General features: G+C 27.8%; 2 protein-coding genes across 11 annotated transcripts; one reads left to right on the top strand and one right to left on the bottom strand.

The window, feature by feature from the left end:
* The first annotated feature begins 2,100 nt into the window (after positions 1-2,100).
* On the top strand, positions 2,101-5,632 carry LOC113560518 (transmembrane protein 138). The gene is made up of 5 exons (XM_026966441.2): positions 2,101-2,376; positions 2,465-2,537; positions 2,690-2,864; positions 3,794-3,932; positions 5,264-5,632. Exons 1-4 carry the CDS (start codon positions 2,246-2,248, stop codon positions 3,919-3,921), a joined length of 507 nt encoding a protein of 168 aa, XP_026822242.1. The 5' UTR covers positions 2,101-2,245; the 3' UTR covers positions 3,922-3,932; positions 5,264-5,632.
* On the bottom strand, positions 5,109-21,355 carry LOC113560517 (nocturnin). 10 transcript variants are annotated; one of them, XM_026966434.1, is made up of 9 exons: positions 19,418-19,573; positions 16,304-16,526; positions 16,023-16,171; positions 15,757-15,951; positions 6,790-6,962; positions 6,163-6,222; positions 5,943-6,064; positions 5,672-5,878; positions 5,109-5,609 (listed from the first exon to the last, which is right to left on the bottom strand). In XM_026966434.1, exons 4-9 carry the CDS (start codon positions 15,945-15,947, stop codon positions 5,112-5,114), a joined length of 1,251 nt encoding a protein of 416 aa, XP_026822235.1. In that variant the 5' UTR covers positions 15,948-15,951; positions 16,023-16,171; positions 16,304-16,526; positions 19,418-19,573; the 3' UTR covers positions 5,109-5,111. The 10 variants fall into 10 exon arrangements, with proteins under 10 accessions (XP_026822235.1, XP_026822232.1, XP_026822233.1 ...); XM_026966431.1 differs by having other exon boundaries at positions 16,313-16,526; XM_026966432.1 differs by lacking the exon at positions 19,418-19,573 and adding an exon at positions 21,222-21,355 and having other exon boundaries at positions 16,023-16,526.
* Between the last annotated feature and the right edge of the window lie 468 nt (positions 21,356-21,823).

Genomic DNA, 21,823 nt, shown 5'->3' with positions numbered 1-21,823 from the left:
TAGTTTTATATCTAGGGGAGAATTTATTGGGTCTTTAGGAAGAAATTTGATGAGCAAAAAAAAAATGTCCTAAGCTTTAAACCATAATTATTTAAAAAACCCACATTATCCGATTTTAGGAGGGTGTAAAAATATTTAATATAATTTGAGGAAAAAAGTTCAAGTCACCACTGATTTAACTAAAATTATTTTCGTAATATTTACTCGAATAAAAACCAAACGAAAATTAGCTAAATTGTCTAATATTTTCAGAGAATATAACGATAACGAGTTAATAAAACAATAACCCTAACCGGTTAATACTTAATAGTTTAGTTCGTTTAAAATTATAAAAATTGTAAGAATTCATGAAATTGTACTAGGTAATACACGCTGTCTTTGAATAGTTTTAACCATATATGCATACGCATACCTATAGACTACAGACCATTATTATACTATTTAAATGTAAGCGGCACATAACATTGTTGTGAACATTTCAAAATAATTGTATATAGACAAAAATGATACATCAAAGGTTAGCTATGTATAAGAAAATATATAAATAATTCGGCAATTGGTCATACTCGTACAACTATTTGAAATATTTTACTTAAGTTTGTGACTTATTATAATAAATACAAAGTGCCTATTAGGACTTAGGAGGTCCCTTTAAACTAATGTAAAATGTACATTTCATATAATATTATAGTAATACATGATATAGTATATACTACATATCAGCGGTTTCCCACCTTTTTAATTGTAGTGCGGACCATCAATTTTATATAAGTATAGCGTATTATAATTAATAATTGTGCTACGACAAATAAAAATATTTTTTTTAAATAGCAATTTAAATACGTAAGAATAAATCCTATTTTTCTTCAAATAATTTTTGTGATTCTGTTGTAATTCAAAAACGAATTATTTTCATTGAAATCACGAAAATAAATAAACTACTTACAATAATATTTTGATATTTTGTATTAAAAAAATTATGGTTTGACGTTTGAAATATTAATACAATTTTGTTAAATATTAACAATTAATTTACACTGGAACTAAAAATCAAAAATATAAATAAACATAGGTACCTACCAAATCATTGTTTGAAGTTCAAATTCTAATGTATAATAAATACGATGTTTTCCACAAAAATGTTATCCTACCGTAATACTAACAGTAAAATAAGTTAATTCAATAGTATAACATAAAAACATATCATGAAATGTACCTACTCAGTAATAAAAATTTTATTTAATCTGTGGTAATACACGCTGACCAGCCGTCTCCGTTCAGAATCGTTTTTTATGTACATACAATAATATGTAATTCAATTTAATTTTAACATAATATATATCCATTACAATGACTCACTTGATAAGGTACTATATTATACTTATACACTATACAGCAAAGCGTTACCCACTGTCTACCTTTTTGTTTTTCCCTATATTTAGAAAAGTACTGTGAATTTTTACAAAAAGTACCCAAAGCAGATTTAATTTTCTACCAGAAACCACCCCAAAAGTTAAAAATCGAAATATTTTTACTGCCTCAAGAGGTTTATTTGACAAACACAACAAAAAACACTCACACATGATAGTAAAATCAATACATCGTTTATTGTTCCGCTTAGAAATTAAAATTCTTAAAATAAAACGTTTCCGCCCTGAAATTACATCGTCTACACCGGGACATCCATCACGTTCCGTTATAACAACTACCCTCCCACCACTTAAATCCTATCCACGCTAGATGCCATACAAGTGCGCTATACAGCGCCATACGACATAGGAATACTCGTTTCTAAGTCTGTGCTTGTCGTACGTCGTACCTAAAGTAATATCATAATAATATACCATCACTTTACCACTCGGCCTACCCAAGTACACGTTACACGGTCGATTGTAGGCTTTGTTTTTTAATTAAACACACACACGACTCTGCAGGTCTCGGATATAACATGTTCCACGATGTTCTCTCAAGCGTGTGTGTAAAACATTATATTGTATAATAATTATATTATTATTGTTACCTACTGTTGTTGTGCGATGATGTTCACTAGACGGAAACGAATAGCGTGGCAAACCGACGTTGCTATAGGGACCGCTGTGGGTTTTCCGGCTAAACAATAAAAACCGTGTAGTGGTCGAGGAGGGGGTCGATTGGCGAGTGGGCTCGCCTGCGCTCGAATTTACAGCAGCTCATATTATACTTACCTCAGCTGTCCACCCGCACTCATGGGAGGTCGCTCGAAGTAATGCAACTGTCAGAGTTTAGGTACACCCTGGTGCTGGTCGTCCAGCTGGCGCTGCTCGCCGTCGACCTGTTGTTCAACACGTTCATCCACCGGTACCTGGCCAACACGGGCATCTCGATTTTGCTCTTCGTGTGAGGATGACGATGAATATGAGAAACTGGTTTAAAGCCTTATTATATTAATCAACCGTGATTTTGTGTATTTTATTGCAATAAATAGGCTCCAAGACATCGGCCAGCTGGTCGCCATCGCCGTGTTGCTCATCACGTTCTTCCAGACCAATATATTTCAGGTGAACATTTGAATAATAAAATAATATAGGTGTATGTATTATGTATATTATATTACCTACCTACTCGTGGGAATAAAGGTACGTTTTCGTACTTACCTCAACGAGGAGACTCAATTCGAACACGTTACTATATGGCTTTATAATTCCTGCAGGCGGGTTTCATTGTGTTGCTGTTCAACGAGTTCCGGTCGACTATCATTACCGGCGTTGGTTATTTCGTTCTAACCCTGTTCGTGCAGGTGTGGACTCTGACGAACCGTTTCAAGGGCCAGGTGTACTTCTACTGGCCAGACGGACTTTACGTATTTTTTGTCTTACACAAGTTCAGTAAGTGTGTTACCTGACCATATAAGAAATGCTATTTGTTTGATGATAGTTTATAAATAGAATTTACGCAGTTCTCGAAAAATTGAAAACGTCCTATCAGTCATCAGATAATAATGATAATATTTGGTTTAGATTGGTGTTTACTGAATACATCGTAATACACTGTATTGTCAACTTTTTGTTTTTGCGAAAAAAAAAATGCTCTAGATCACAACTATTTTATAGTCAAGTTAATTTATTAAAAACGCTATAAGAGTATAAATAGGTACATTAACGATCAGTACAGAGGTTTTGGTGGTTGAAGAGGGGGTCGATTGACGGGTTCAAATGCCAGGTTTTAAAAATGTCATGGGGGGCTCACTATTTTATAAACACATGTAGGTACAGTTTTCTAAATAATAACTTAACATTACTAATCGTTAAACAATTACTAAAATATAATTATTTTTTGTTTTGTATGTTATAACATTTTAATAGTATTAGAAATTTCAATTTTAAGGGGCTGAGCTCCACCTTATTAAGCTCATGGGGAGCTGCAGCCCCTGAGCCCCCCTGGACCAATAGTATATCTATCTATAGTTTTATAATAAATAAATACTTTTTTATTTTTTGATAGTATGAAAATGTGGTAGTTTTGGCTACGGGTACTTAAATAATATAAAATTGTTGGTATCTAATTCATAATTATGAATATATTATACATATAGTCCTATAGGTAACTTAAAATTGAACAAGATAAACAAAAAAAAAATTGTTCTTTTGATTTAATAATCAATAGAGAACGGTTAAAAGTTAATTGAATAAATAAATAAGCATTATTGCCGGATTGTATGAAATATTAATTGATTTAATATGCCAATTGCGGAAGCATTAAAATGTAAAAAATATTATAAATTAATAATAATAATTATTAAATATTTTGATTACAGCTTCATGTTTACATTATTACTTATATAAAAGAACAGCCCTATGTATATCAGATCCTAAATTTTATACTGATGAATGGATTAATCATCGCATAAATCAAGAATCAGAACAGAGAAGCCCTAAGTATTGATGAAATTGGATGTATGTATTACTTATGTTAAGATGAAAAATTAATAATATTATAATAAAATATTAATCATAGTTAGTTAGCAAGTTGTCATTTAATCAAAATCATAAATTTACTCATTGGTAATTTACTTTTAAGTATAAACTGTATTAAAGCTGCTAATGTCATAGGTTAGATTAGGAAACTAGGGAAAAAGATAGCTTTCAAATGAAATTAATTTTTACAACAAATCTGATATTTATTAAAATACATAAATAAAATAAATAAATAAATAAATAAATAATAATAAATATAGATTTTAAATAAGTCATAATATCTTATAAATAATTATAAATAAAATATTTTGATCTCTTTTTTCTTTTAAATAAATATGTTTACTATATTTGTAGTTTTGATTGGTAAACACACTCTTATAATTTATGGTTATTTAGTTCCTTCATTGTGCTCATAAAAAATAGTTGGTAAAATGGTAAAAGAAATAAGTATCCAAATCGAATACATAAAGTACACACATTTTAAGTAAGTACTATTGGACTAACAATACATGGTCAACATTAACAAACTTTAAAATAATTTATAATAAATAATATTGTCAATACTCAATTCCTTATGAAAATAAAAATTATCTACCTTATAATTTTTAAAAGAAAAAGTGCAGATACAGTAGAACCTCATTAATCCAAACTAATTGGGGCTCTAAGCTGTCCAGATTAAATAAAATAACCCAAAAAATGTGTAATATACATTTAAAAATATGTATTATAACATACAAGATACATACATAGTATTAGACACTACTAAACTATTACATACATATAATCATTATATTGGTTTGAAGAAATTGCAGATCTTTAGTTTTTTACCATGAATAGGTTTACTTAACGACATTACAGTATGTATGTATATAAATAATAATGAAAAAATATAAATTTACTAATATGTAATACACAAAACACAACAAACCATAATAGGCAACCGACTACCGCAATCGAATATTAGATAATGTGAATGTCAGTATGTAATTGGCATTTAATCGCATTACAAGTGGGAAATTTGTGGAACTTATTTTCATGTTTTATTCTAAAATAAACATGAAAATAGCCATAAATAAATGGCTAATCGGTCTATTGGGGTCCAGGTTAATGAGGTTATACTTTAAATACTATAGTTGAAATAAAATCATAAAAATAAAATTATTCACAAACACTTGTATTGCTGTTAAAATAAAAATCACTTATCAAAGAAAAATGATCTGATGGATAAGTCATAGATGGTACTCTATTTTCACCAATATCGATTTCTTTTGGCATGTCTAGTATGTTACTAACAGTTAATTTATGTTTAGTGTAAAACATGTAGTCAATGGTATGCATAACTTCGCCTTCGCCTCCACGAATCTTCCAAGAAGTGTACGGCGGTTCTGAGCCAGACAATTTATATGCACTATCTAGTGGTAAATAAGAACAACTGCACATGGTACTGTAAACTGGTTCTGTAGGTTCTGCATTAAAATCACCACAAACAATTGTTGGACGGCCAGCTGTATGAGAAGATATGAACTGTAGTAAATCTTTCCCTTGTTCGTTTCGCAAGGTTGAAAGCAAGGCTCCTTTACGAGCTTTTAGATGAGTAGTAGAAACACATAATTCTTTTTGTGTACTTTTATCTTTAAGTACTAATAATAATGACACCTTAAAAATATATGGTATTAAAAATACTTAAATAGTTACTGTTTTTAAAATTAATATTTTACCTGATTGCTGTGCACTGTCCATACTTGCAGTACTTTATCGTGTTTTTCTAGTAGATCAAACTTATCATTTTTGTAAAATATTGCACAACCATCAGGTCCATTATTATCATTTATATACACACATGGGGAATCTGGTTTAGGTACAAATAGACCGCTATAAGATTGTGTGGCTAGAGCTCTGCTGAGGAAATCAAAATGATCAACTTCCTACTCAAAAACAAATAAATAATTAGATTTTTATTAATTAAATGTCTATATTTTTTAATATAACCTGTAAACATATAATATCAGGATTATGTCTTAGAATTTCTTCAAGCATATGACATCTTCTATGTTTCCATTCTAAAGCTTCCAAAGGGCAACTGTCAAATCTATCATTATTTTGTCCCAATGCTGTAATAAAATAGGCACAAAAATTACTGTTGATAATAATTATAATAATAATACAATAGGTAACAAAAAATTACCAAACTACTGATTATATTAGTTACCTTGTGACAAAACGTTCCACTGAAGAACTCTTACAGGATTTCCGTCAACACTATCTGGATCTACATAAATACATTTTTAAATTAAAAAGTAATTATTTGCTAAAAGGTTTTATAAATTTAAATTTAATTAATTAATTATGATATTAAAGGTTTAATTAAATAATTAATCAATCATATATTTGAGAAGAAATATAAGTTTATTTTAAGTGTATAAAATAATCTTAGGAATGATAGAATTAGACAATGTGTCTGTTAAAGTTGTATGCCACTAATTAGGCATTAGAATGTAATTTTTAATTAAAAATTATTCTATATTTATATAAATTGTAATTTATTTTGATTAAATTTTTGAATTTCTCTAATGAAATAGTTGCTTTAGAAATACATAAAAAAAAATAACAATGTAAATTATTTTAGTTTAACTATTTTTTTTACTCATTAACAGTGTTATTAAAAAATATAAACTAAAATTAGCTAATAACTATTAATAGGTAATAAAAATAATAATTTAACATAAAATTTTACATTTGTAAACACTAACTCACAATTTGAATGATCAGTATATAATATGATATAGGAATGATAAAAATGGGAAGTATAATATATATTATATAAAATAAAACTAACCATATGGGATTGATGTAAATGTTCTTTTTATGAGTTGTGAGTTAGGCCATTGATTATTGTGAGTACGGCAATATTCAAGTAATTGTTGATAGGTCTCAAGATTTTCAAATGTTAAATCCTTGTCTTGGGAATCTTCATTGTCAATTTTCACAGTAGATGTAAAACTTCCCATCCTATAATAATTCATTAATGAACAGGTATGTAAATTTAGTAATTGTCTATTTACTTATAAATTTTAATAAAAAAAAAAAAAAAAAAAAAATGGTTAACAGGTTTATACAATTGTTTCTATGGAATCAATATACCTATACCTACTACAATATTAATAAACAACGGGGATCATGACATTTTTAATGAAAAGGTATAACCTATGCACTAGGAATAATTAATACATTTTGTGACTAAACACATCCAAATTATAAACAGGAAGTATTTACAAAAATAAAATATCTAATTTTCTGAGCAAGACAAAAATAAAAAGTTAGCAAATATATTATGAAAGGATACTTGTAATTACGCCACAGTTATTATTACAGTGTACACATACTCAGCTAATATTAATTGATGTCAATCGTTACTTGTCTGGGGGCATAAGCATCTGCATAGCGGACTCTTACCAAATATATTTTAACATAGTCGCTGCTCTCGTCTTGACAGACGCTTTAGGCCCATCACCGTTAACATTAGAGGAATAGAATTTCTTTGGCCCCAGTTTTCGTGGTGCCGCTAAGGCTGTGGTGCGCACAATTGGTCTAATCATCATGTACGGATTCACAAGCGTGAAAATTATACAAATTATCGTTTTTACCTACCTACGATTACTAAGCCAGCAACATGGCAGAAAAATGAAAAATGTAACGTTTACGTTTCGAACCCAAGGTCGGGGGACCGTAAATACCGAATACGTACAATGTTTCTTGTGTGAAATTCTCTGCGCACCGCAAGTAGTACATTATTGTCGAACGGAAATGGCCAAATAATCCGCTATTCGGTAGAACAACAGTTTCCCCCTAGGGGGGGAATGTGCGCGCGCGCACAGCGTCGAGTGTGTCAAGAATATAAAAACGAAATAATATAATGCAATAACGTGTTATGTGGTAACGACGATTGCGAACGAGCAAAAATGTGCAAAAACAACCGAAACAAACATACGGCAACAGCCAACAACAACATGCAAAACCGTCCGCATCAAATGTCAGTGAAACAAAATAGGGGAAACAACAGGACGGCTTTATCACACGCGCGCGAGCGCCGCGGTGATAACGTCGTCGTCGGATGGCGCGCCAACTGCGGGACAGCCTACAACGTACTATAAATATATATATATACGTATTGTGTATACAAAATAATAATAATAATATGTATATTATACGTCGGGTTATTAACTCCGCGGGGCGTGCGCGGCGAACGGTACCGCGGTAATCGTTAACAAATACATTATTGTCGCGCCCGTTACCGCGACCTATCCCACGCGTCACACGGCCGCACACAACAACCGTACGGCCGGACAGGACGTGTGCCGCAGTACAGCTGCACCTGCGCTGGCTGTTGCCAAGCCGGGATTACCGATTAAGATTTTTGACCACTGCCAAGGCCGAGTTTTCTAGAGAGGCTCCGATATGCGATAAAATAATACTGATATATTATGATATGATAAAAATAAAAAAGTGACAATAATATTGTGTTTTTATTTTTATATAAAACATTACATGAACGACTCGCGTAATAACTACCTATTCAGTTGAAAATTGTAAGAGAAAATTTTTGGCTTTTGTTGACGCAAAATTTTGTATCATATCGTATAATATATTTCTCGTTTACACTGATAATAATATTAAATTCTAAGGAGAAAATTAAGAAGTAGGTACCAAGTGTCTTGTTTTCAAAGTATAAATCTATTTTTTTTTTATAAATATTTGCATTTATATCATATTAAGGATTAAAGCATTTAAAGCTACGAGTATTAGATACTTTTCTTATACACACAACATTTAATAAGTTGACATTAACACCTAACATAGTATCAGAGTAAATAAAAGTAGTTAATAATGTGCAATTTAGGTATTAATGTACAAAAACCTCAAGTCTTTTGGCCTGGGAGCCATGACCCTATATGAATGAGGAAAAATTCCTAATATCATATATATAGACTATATTATTTAAATATATTTCAGTATGAAAGTTTATTTTTCATAACACGCGTTGCTTTCAATAGCTGTACCTATTGCCTACCTATATACATAATAGTGAAATTATTCCATTAAGTTTGCTTTACATAATTTCACAAATTTTAGAAGTTTTAGTGTATATTTTAGGTATGGTCATTTTATATGTAATTTTTACGCCGTAAACTTACGCCGTATAGTATGAAATTTGGTATGGATAGTATGAAATTATTAACCGTTTAATGAGTAATGACCAATTTGTGACATTATTTTAATTAGGTAATATAACAAATAATACTACTTTCGACTTTCCCTCAACTTTGTAACTGATAACAATGAATATTTGTTAAGATATGATGTTTTTTCGACGAACTGTGACAACAATTGATAAATTATGCCTAAATAAAGGAGGACATGGTCTAAAAGACCATTAAAGCTAATTTTTTCTACAAAATTATTTTTTCAATGCACACATTTGAAAACGATTTCAAAAAATAAAATAAAAAATGTTCATATCACGAAAAAAAGGTAATAAATGATATATTTTTAGTAAATATATATTTAATAACAACATGATATTATGATAATGTATGTAAATATTAAAGCAAAAAAAGAAATTCAAAACAACAGTGTAGTAGAATGTATTTTTGTATTTATAGTAGATATTAGAAAAATGTTATTGCCATGGCTCATGTGTTATTGTGTTAATATAATATTAATTAAATATTTAATTATTATTTATTGATATTATTGGCATTTTAACATAATAATAATTTATAAAAGCGTCCAACCCTTAAAATAAAAGTTGATACTGGTTTTTAGTTGTAGTAAATATATATTTAAAATGTTTAAATAATATATAACAATTGTGTGTAATATTATAATATTATAATGCTACGTATAATTAATGTAACATATTAACATATTTCTAACCTTTTGTCTTTTTAATAATTCTATTTTAAATAGTATTACAAGATTTTGAAATTATATAAAACCGTTAAATGTACCTAGTAAATCATTTATTACAAATGTTTTTAAATAAGAAGAGTATCTGATACTCTACTGCTGTTCCATGGCCTAATGTATCTTTAATCCAGACGAACCAATTATTATATACTTATTATTAAGATCACGGATATGCCCTGATTACCTTCGAGTGCTCAAAATATTTAATATTTTCTTAAATTCAATAAATTCATAAGCCATATTACCTACTACCTATAATTATCGCATAGTTCTTTACCTAATTATCGATAGTCTCTTCTGGTGACGTGTACTCATCTTAAAGATGTCGGAATATTTTGGTGATTCCATGTCCGGACTGTGGTCTATGTCTATGGTTGCAGCGTTTTCGGACATGGCGCGTATAAAATTTATAAATCGGAAAACGCGTAAGTTAATGGTGTGTATACGTATGTAATAGTAGATTCAGAGTGTTAACGATAAACAAAAAACGAGTATTTTGTTTTTTTTAAATGCTGACTCGGACGCGCGCCCGAACCATTCGGTATGACGTAGTTAATACTTATACGAAAGCTGAAAACGCCGTGGAAGACTCGCATTCTCCGTCCGCGTCGTCTTCTTATTTATACAAGCGCCATGGATTCGCCACAGTTATGCAAATAAGTGGCTTAAAGCGACTTTTTACTATTCATTTTTTTCTCGTCCATTCTAGTCACGTGATGTTTTTTTGTTCACGTTTTCTCTTCTCTTCCCGTACACCCGCACATAAGTCATAGCGCGTGTACCTATTATATTGTACGCGCTTACAAAATTATATTATCGTTCACGCACACCGCAACGTTGGTTTGAACCTATTTACGTCACGCGGTCTGTACCGATATTTATCCGTAAACTGTATACATACATATAATATATACTTATAACATGTATAATACTGTAAAGGTTTACATTGCGCTGTAAATGTATATACATGTATATTGAGATATTCTCATCATAAACAGGGTGATCCACTGAGCATGTTTGCCTATTTTTTTTCTTCAATAATACGCAGTTATTCAAAATCCGATTTTTAAATATACCCCAAGAACGTTTTCAAAATATCAAGTTTTTTTTGCACAAAAGAAGTTTTGTGCGGAGATACGAACTTTTATTTTTCAAATGACAACCCTCGGTTTTTACACTAAATTATTTAGTAGATAATTTTTCTAAAAATTTTAATGTATCAAAATCGAATTTCAAACGAATAGTTTTTGAATTATTTAACTTTGCGTATTTGAAATAAAAGGTGGTTATGATATAATGGGGTTGGAAGATAGCGACGATTTAAAAATTTCAGTAATTATTATTTAACATCTAAAATTTATAAAAATGGTCCAAGAGTATAATAAATAATAGATTCACTATTACATATGTATTATATATGTTTACAAAACTATTTTTAAGGGCTATTATCCTTGCTATAAAAATTTTAAAAACTGAGAAATTGTTCGTTCAAATTTTGAATTAAGTATATCAACATTTCAAAAAAAAAAAAATAATCGACTAAATAGTTTACAGAAAATAAAAGGAGAGATTTCATTAGAAAAACAGAAGTTTGTATTACTACGACACACTCCTTAAGTAGTACAAAAAACCGGGAGTGAGCATGCTCGGTGAATCACCCTGTATTTTAATAATAATAATAAGATGTGTTAAAAAATTTAATATATGCGGCATGTACACGCGCGAGAAAAGTGTACGCAGCCTCCTCGTCGTTGTATCAAAGTTGTCAATCTCCTCTCCGTCCAGAGACAAACGACGACTGTACAATGGGGTTATTACTCATTATAATAATATTATGTTACTGGTCGCGCGTGTAGCGGATTACGCGCCCCCGCCTCCGTTGGTGAGTTGCGGTTCATATTCTCATTGTGCGCGAGTCCTGCGGTGACCGAGTTGTTATCGGATTTCTGCCCACCTAGCTGGTGCTTAACGCCACCACACGTAATTATAATAATACGATAATATTAATATATTAACTCCATAAGTCGTACACGTGCACAAGTATTGAACTGTAAATTTATTATTATTATTTATAGTATTATATTGTACCTATAATAAATCTACTAAATCCGTTATCGCCGTTATTAAATGTATTGGAATAACTATATATATGGAAAGTGAGGCTATGGGGCTTCGCTCCCCAAACATAGATTAAAGCCTCTTCATAATTATTTTTTTTATAGCTGTAAAGGTTTGTTGGGATGTTTTATTTTTGGACACAATTTTCAGTTTATTGTTTCATTATTGTCAAAAATGTTATTGGCCAAGAAGCATTATCAGTGGCGATGTGTAAACAGGAAAAATATTCGGGAGACGCTCAAGCTAAGTATCTGAATATAATATAGTAAGCAATAAATGCACCTACATGAAAGTTCAGAAAAATCAGAAGCATACTTGGAAAATTCCGTTTAGCTGATATTTAAATTTCAACACATCACTATTGTTATTTTAATAATTTATAAACACTATATTTAGACCTACCTACAGAATTTGAGACTCATTTTAATTTTTATTTCGGCTTATATGTTCAATGAATTAAATAAATCCTTTCATAATCATTAAAAACAAAAATTAATTAATAAGTGCATTGAAAAACTTATTTATTCCGTTTATTACTGCATAAGGGATACATTATCACTTTTTTAATACATAGAATATAGATAGCATTATTTTGTTTAAAAGTGCAGTCTAAAATATTCGAAAAGTTTATCGATTACGAGTATAAAGTCATTTTTATTATATAATAATTAACATATTATCGTATTATGTAGGTATATACTGGAATGATACAGAATATGTGCAAACATTAATAATTTATAATACATGATGTAACATTTAAAATAAATATTAAATAATATAATTCCTAACTTCATAGTATGGATACAAATTTTCGAATCAATAATTCATTTTTATTTCGAAATCTCACGTTGTGTTCAAAACGTATGCAGTTTATGTATATATTTGAATAATTAATCAACTATTAACACACAAAGTTATATAATAATAGGGTGTACCCTATTACCTCTTAGTATACAATTTAGAGAAGACCAAATATTTAACACGCTATTGATAATAATTATTAATATTAAACTATGTATTTACGTTAGCTATAATATAAGAATTTTATTTACTAGAGAGTATAGAGACCAAAAAAAACATATATATTATACTATAATTAAAACTGGTATACATATTTTGTACTTATAATTTAAAATAATTGTATGGATTTTCTTTCACTATTTCAATGTTAACTTCTCTTTGAAGATTATGCATAAGATAATAAAGATAAACCTTGATTTTCGTGAAATTTACAGATATTGACTAGTTTTATTTTTGGCGTTTAACGCCAAATTTAACACGATAAACTAATTCTGACTACTCAGTATCAAGGCAAAACGTTTTACTATTTTAGTATTATGTCTTTAACTTTTTTAATTGTTTTGTCTTATATTTGGTTATATCAAGGTCTATCGTTTTTGTTTCGAATGAAAATGTTAAATAATAACTATGTATGTTTTAAGTGCTTACACTTACCTATTTATGTAAACATACAACAATTTACCAATAGGGAAGTAACTATAAGCTGTCTATAACAATTAACAATAATTGTAACTAATTAAGAATTCCTTTCATTTTTTCGTTTTATAAATTAATAAAATTAAATTAAATACGATTTTTTTTAAACAAATCATCTAAGAGATTGTAAGTTTCAATATAAATTAACTCTAAACTTTTCACACAGAGTTAATTTTAAAATGTATTAAATGTACGAATAAATAAATAATTTACACATAGTAGCAAACGCATTGATACATAGTAAAATATATTTAAATAGTATGTGATATATTTAATAACACGAAATGAAAAATGTATTATAGTTTAACATGATTATAGCAAAATTATTTAGTTTTTTCTATTGTAGGGATACACTATACCTACTAAATAAAACAAATTATAATGTATTAATGTTTAATAATAACAAACTTACTCAATTTTTAGTTTATAAATAGTACTTGCCAAATGATTTAAAGAATATAGTTTAACACTTGAACAGAATTATATATTTATATCCATCAATAAAATAATATGCACTTGTTTATCACCAATAGTTAATAGATAGGTACTTAAATAAACTGGATACAATATTTTATCAACGATGGTTAAAAAATAACTGATTTTGACTCTTTGCAACAGATGTACAACTATTTCTATTGTCTATGTGTTAACTAACAAGTCAATTTCCACGAGAGTCAGAGTAATTGTGTAAGGTTTCAACAAAATTAATTATTTTATTTTCTATAAACATATTATAATATAGTAGAAATGGGGTGAAACTATCCAAACATAAATTATTCATATTGTCATTTGTATTATAATATATTAGCATTATTTACCGATTTGCATCATTTAATACCTGCAGTATTTAAAAAATAAATAGATACTTTTTAGTAATACAATATTTGAAACAAATATTCTTTTATTTAATAAATTACTCTGTGAAGTAATTATACTTCTAATAAATAATAATACTTCTAACTGAATACAACATTTTTATAGTATATTTTATGATTTCAATTTAAGTAAAATATTTATTTATTTTAAATTAATGTTCTTATTTCTTATCACTTTATCGAAATGTGCCAATTTTCTAATGTATTAATTTAAAAATTATAGTTCAATCATAATATAATAGGTATAAAAAATTTAATTTTTATTAAAGTATAACAATATTTATTTTTATTGACCTTGAAATAAATATTGTGAATATCGTATATTTGAAAAAATTTACCATTTGAGAAATGTGTACCTATACATAGACATAATTTTAATAGATAATCATTAATTATTTATCAGTAAAGGACATACATAGGTATATTAAAAATATTATGATAATACTGCTTATATACTTTTAATTCATAAATTACCAAAATACTGTTTATTTCACATAATAAAGAATAATAATAAATATCTATAATATGGCTATAAAGTATAATTTACTCATATTATATTTTAAGAATAAATACAAATTTATTTAGCACGATGATAATAGGTAGACGTTTGTGAATTTCAAACTTATAATATTGTGGTTTATAATTCGTTAAGTATTTAATTATGAAATATTTAGAATTTTTAAAACATTATAGTATAAAGTGCTAAAAATTTAACTTTAATTTGACGAGAATAATTATTTTAAAATAATAACAAATTTTTTCTTTTTAAGGAATGTTTGGTTACTAGGATTTACTAATGTGAAGTGGTGAGATAATTGAGTTGTCTTAACAATATTGTTATCACTATTAAACAGTAATTCTGTATGGGATGAGACACAAGTACATATTTAATGATTTTCGTAGTAGTTATGATAATTTATAGTATGCATTATGCAATAGTTATATTATTTTGAAAAATTAATATTTTTCTATTGTGCAAAAAAAAAATACATGCTGTTTACTGCAGTGGCTAAACCTAGAATAATGTTATTGTTCATTAGATATTTATATTGAAACATAGATAGGTACTCAACAAATATTTTAAATAGTTTATTATTACGTAGTACTTATATTACCTATATAACTATATAGTATAAATAATTTCATCATAAAATGTAGGTATATTATTTATGTTCAATGAATCATAAATTAAATATTATATATTCTCTAAACAGAATAATTGAGCATTGAATAACACATGCAATTAAAATGGTATATTAATACCATATAGATTTCAATATTAATATTATATTTATATGAAAGTTAACTATATGGCAAATAAACATGACAATTTTTTCAAAACTTACCTAACCAAGTACAAAAGTAATTCTCTGGGCGGTTCATACGGTTGGCCTGGTCTTAGTCCTAGTTCGACACTTCTTGCTTGTAAACGTCGTCTTGCAGCTGGCGATGTCATTAAGCTAACACTGGCAAGAGTTTCAGCCAACTCCAGTGATCTTTTAATCGCGGATAAGTCATACCGACACGGCTTTTCCATTTTTCTTATTCACAACAAATATAAAAGGATATTTTTCAAAAATAAAATTTTAAAAACCAAATTATAATTACTCACAAAGTGTATAATATCACAGAGAAGAACAAAAGCAATTATGAACCGGTGGGTGCGGTAGTGAGAACAACAACTGTGCGGTTTTCGGGCGTGAGTAAACACTATACTTCTATACTTGATAGATAGTTAATTTAGTGATAAATAATAATCATCTAAAAATTATAATTAAAGGGTAAAATAAATTAGCATTCAATTTCCGTGGGAAATCTTAAGTTGCAAAATAGTTGCCCGGTCAAAAAAAATAAATAAATAAATAAATAAATAATAAAACAATTCAATTTTACTCGTATTACTTAAACAACGCGGCTATTTTCCATCAGTCAGGAAGTCGAACACACGATAACTGTTGAACGACGTTGTCTCGGCGAAGAGACTTCAATGCCGAGGTCACTACCTGTGGCCGGCCTTCCAATACGCAGCTCGCTAGTACTTTGTGTAACATTCACCGGTATCACGTGACCGATAGTTTTCACTGATATAATTTCGTTTTTTTACCCACTTGAGTACCTGTACATGAAAAAAAAAAAACATTAGACAAGACAATTTTAACTTTCGGCAATAACTAAGTAAATTGAATCGGATCCGAAAAGCATCATACTGTTGTACTTAAAAAAAACTATTTTAAAATAATATTACTCTATCGACCTGTTTGAAATTCCTGATCTCAGGCCATAGAATAATTTTCTAATTTTTTAACATATTAATCTATTATTACGTGTAAATAAAATTAAAATTGAGTTAGAGCATTAAACTGAATAAATTCAAAAGAGTTAATATCATAAGTTAATGTTACGACAATAAACGGTTTACTCGAAAAAACTAGTCATTTTTTTATAATTGAGTATTATTGCTTATCAAATTTTCTTAGAAATTGTGTCCTAGGGTATAGATTGTATATTATATATATATATATATTTTTAAATCTTGTCTTATAGACGTAAAAAAGTAATTGAATTGTTTTTCAGTCTTAATATATCACGTATATATGGCGGGTGTTTAAAATTGTAATTTCGTAATCAAAATAATTATTATGAATAATAGTATATAATTGTATTATATGATTTAAAATACTATGAAAACTAGATAAAAAAAATCAAACGATTATAATTTATAATCCATACACCTACTTATTTATGCTATATAATAGTCTGTGTTCTAGACTCATACAATTAAAAATTAAAATGGTTTACCATTACAATTCACAGATAAAATATAGTCTATTTATATAAATACTAATTAGAATCAATAAAAAATACTACTCAATATTTTGTATTGGAAAATTATTTTTATATTAATTTAAAAAAAAATTGTAATTTAATATATTAATAGAAATATATTTATATTTAGTTTAAATTTTTAAATTTATAAATAAAAATTATAAGTTATTTTTTTTACATTATCGATTCAATAAATTTATTAAAATCGTAAGAAAACATCGTACATATGCATGTGTGTGATTCAGTATAAGGTTCAACAAAGATTGAAATACCAGATTATCCCTAAAAATTATAATAAACCATATTATGTTTAAAGATTTAACTTAGAGAAATTCAATAAAAATGTTTTACAGTGTTCAAAAAATTATAATTCATTATTTATTCACAGTTGTATCGTATTAATCATATTAGGACGTTGCATAAAAACAAGTATACGTACAGTATAGCTATGAAAATAAGGTCACCATAACCGAATGAAAATAATGACTGCACATAGGTAAATTATTTATAGTTAAAGTTTTTAAATATATTTTGTGATTGCAGCGATTATGAAAATAATATTCATTTGTTTATAGTGTTTATACTTACTTCTTAGATATAAACAAAAAAAAAAGTATAAACATTTATTGATTTAGAAAATGTATAATATATTACAATACGCTATAGAACTAAATATTTAATTATACTTTAAATATTATAATTTATAAGTTTATTTTTATATTCTCATTTGATATGAATAAATATTTTTTCGACATTTAATTTTACTTGACTTAAAAATAATAGTTTGAATATGAGAACTTGTAAATTTGTAGACATTCAAGTACCTCGTAAATATAGACTAACTCATGAAGTGATAAATAATAAATCTAAAGATAAAAATTTAAAAAAAAAAATCTATAACTATGATTTTAAATCATATTTAGTTAATTTAACCTCATATTATAATAATCCGTTATCTGCCTTAATATGTTATTATATTGTCTTTATATCCGTTATTATGCCTTTAACATAAGAAGACGATTTACATAGGTATACTGTATATCCAATAAAAATTAATTTATGATAAGACATTGGTTTCATGGCACGATCTTGATTAAAGTGATTGTCTCATGGTCGGTTAGTGCATACAAGTCATTATACTTTTAATATCATGATCATGTATTGAGTATGTATTGAGATACAAAAGAAATTGTAAAAAAAAGATCATATAGATATACCTACTGGAGAATCGATTGTGCTTAATAGACATGGCGTATTTGAATAAATCATAAATATTCAAAAGTAGAGCACAATATCTGTAGGCGCACAACTATCTTTTTATAACAACAACAAAATAATAAAGTTATTCGATTATATCCTGTAAAGTGTAGACCGAATGTAGAACAGTCAAGAAACGTTAAAACTGATGATGAAATATTGATATTACATTTTAGATTTCGAGCGAAGCATTTGATTTTTTAATAAAGTGTTCGGCATGTTTGTTTATTGATATTTAATATTATTTTTTTTAAAACCATGTTTTTGGGTAGTTACTGTTTAGAAAGGGTGTCAAAGACAAACATTTTATTTTATTATAATATTGGATAATTCTAAATTGAACGTATAAATTTGCGAAATTAACAATAAATTGCGAATTAAAAACGGTATCATTCATTTGAACAATTTTGTTTGAACGCAATCGCTTTCAAATAAAAAATAGTAATTTATTGCTGAATAGTGAATACCTACCTATTGGATATTTTTTTTTCAACTGTAATATTTCTTCTTAAAAATTATTGTATTGAACATGTTAACAAAAACGCTAAATTAAAAAAAAAAAATTGAAAAAATAAGCATTATTTATGTAATCTTACATGTTATTGTAGACTGTTAAGATCGTAAAATTAGAGTAAGTAAAATACCAATAAAAGTTGTTTATTGTATTTAAAAAAAAAAAAGCATCATAATCTTTTCCACATAAAAGATTGGTTTTTTCATGTCGTCATCGCTATCATTAATTATAGGTATTTACAATTTATATATAATATAATTATTAAACAACCAAAAGTTGTGTATTGAGAAAAAAACATGTTTCCCTTCTTGTCTTGTAATTTTTGCAAGATACATCAATGACGGTCAACGATAATAAATGTTTTCCTAGAATTTAGTTTTATTATAAAATACCTACATACAAATACATACTTCAGATGCTTTGAACTATTGCGGTGGCTTTTTTCTAGTTGAATTAACTTATTGAGGGTATGTGCAGCCTCAGTAAATATTTTATAGAAAACGAATTAAAATTGTACTTTTATACGCATATAAAGTTAATAATTTGTTGATGATAAATTATTTTATTTATTTCACTCAATGAATCTATATTTTATTTACTTGTATACACCAAATATAAGAGAAAGAATGGGTTTAAATTTTTAAGTCTTAAAAGCCACACAATATTTGAGAATTGTAAACATAATTATTAACTGCGAAATTGTGTATTTTTTAATGAAATTTGATTTTAAAATAAATAATTTAACACAAAACATAATATATAACTGCGTCTGAGTGTAGTATAATAATGAAATGCCAGGATTTTTTAATTCCACCATCGCTTATTATACCACTTAATATTTTTTTATAGATAAAAACCGTTCTGACGTCTTCGACGTAAGTCATCTAATCAAAATTAGTATTAAATTGCAGTTACATATAATTATCATATTAATTGTATAATTAATGTGTAATAATTGTGTGCTGACATACTTTTTATATATCAAATTAGTGATTAATGGCCGACAGTAGTTTACTGGTTTGTTTATCAAACGCAGAAATCTTACGATCAACGTTTGTTATAGATAGTCGACGGTATAATACGCTAGATTATTCCAACTAAAAAGTGCGAGTAATGAAGTTGATCGTTTTGCAAACATAGGAAATTGTGTTACTGCAGCTCTAACGATAAAATAAAAAGGAAACATTTAAAACAGGTTCATACAATTTTAATAACAGATTATCTATATCTACGGTGGTCCATACTATTACTCGTATTATAATATAACTACATAATGATTATGATATTGATTATTGATTAGATTTATATTATTAGGATGTCAACGCACTATTTGTTTTCTTTATCTACGGACCCACGTGCTATGTAGCACGTTTTCGTTCAGCAGAACCAATCTTGTGTTGTTATAGCTCCAATAAGTTATTTTGATCATTACCTTGGCTTTCTTACGGTTGCTATTCAAATTATGTAAAACATTAAACTTTAACACTAACGTCCGTCATAATATACCACAACATTTTTAAACATTATTAAAAGTTCAACGTATATAAATACAAATTAAGTTTTTAACTTTAAGTTTTGTAATACACCGACAAAATCTAATTTAAATCTAACAAGTAATAACACAGAATTGGTTCTGTGGCTGAACGAATATTTGCGCGAAACGGATTAGAGAAAGAAAATAAATAGCACAACACTTTAATCATTTTAAACGGTTGTCTAGACGAAAAATAATGTGCTATATTATAATTGATATTAGATATTAAGTTAATAATTAACGTGTTTTGAACGATAGTTACTGCAAAAAACTAACAGCCAAAAACAGGATATGATGTGCGATCACCGATGGCGGGCTGATAATGTGCGTGCGTGGTGTTTTTGAAGAAAATTCATAATATTATTATATATACATATATATTAGTTATACTGCAATATACGCACTACAGTCAATTATGCGATAAATGTTATAACAATAACACCATGTCTTATGTATTTAGTAAACAACATCAACCGTGGTAGATGGTAAATAATAATATATACCTCCTAATATATATATACATGTACAGTTGTATACCTACGCCCAGTACGCACTACATAAAACTGCAGTTATTATGGCGAAATATTATCGCGGAATAACATAAACAATGCGAAATTCATTGTATGCGATTTCATACACTATACAATACGCGGACACGCGGTAATAAAATATATACATACCCAAACACGTTTATTGCACTTGAAACACTAGGATTTAATATTTATTATTAAAAATAGCTGCAAAATAATATAATATGTGTTCATGTGTCGAACGACGACGACGACGACGATGACGGACAGACGGACGACCGAATGTTTCTGGACGGACGTATATATAATGTAAACATTAAAACGTTTCTTTGGCGGACGAAAGGAAATTATTTTTTGTTCGAATAAAAAACAACAACACATGGAGTAGGCGTCACCTCATCAATATATTATATATATATATATTTATATATTAATTAATATGCATAAATGTACAGTAAATAAACTCGTAAACACGCGTTTGCTAACATATGAGTATATTTTTGTCAGCAGTTCGGACTCTGAGAACAAGAGTATATGATATTATGTGTATATATATATTTATATATTATATGCGTATGCGTGCGAGTAGTTTTGAAAAATCGCCAATTATAAATTTTTTTAGGCTTTTTTTTTTAATCATAGATCTTATTATTTATTTTTAAAACCATCAGAAATTTTACGTTGAGTCATACATAATAATTAATATTATTTATATTATGCTGGGCTTTGCACTATCATACACCGCACGGACC

The sequence above is a fragment of the Rhopalosiphum maidis genome, chromosome 1 (genome assembly GCF_003676215.2).
Source record: "Rhopalosiphum maidis isolate BTI-1 chromosome 1, ASM367621v3, whole genome shotgun sequence".
Taxonomy (NCBI): domain Eukaryota; kingdom Metazoa; phylum Arthropoda; class Insecta; order Hemiptera; family Aphididae; genus Rhopalosiphum; species Rhopalosiphum maidis.
The sequence above is the reverse complement of the archived record's forward strand: the minus strand, read 5'-3'. Positions and strand labels throughout refer to the sequence as shown.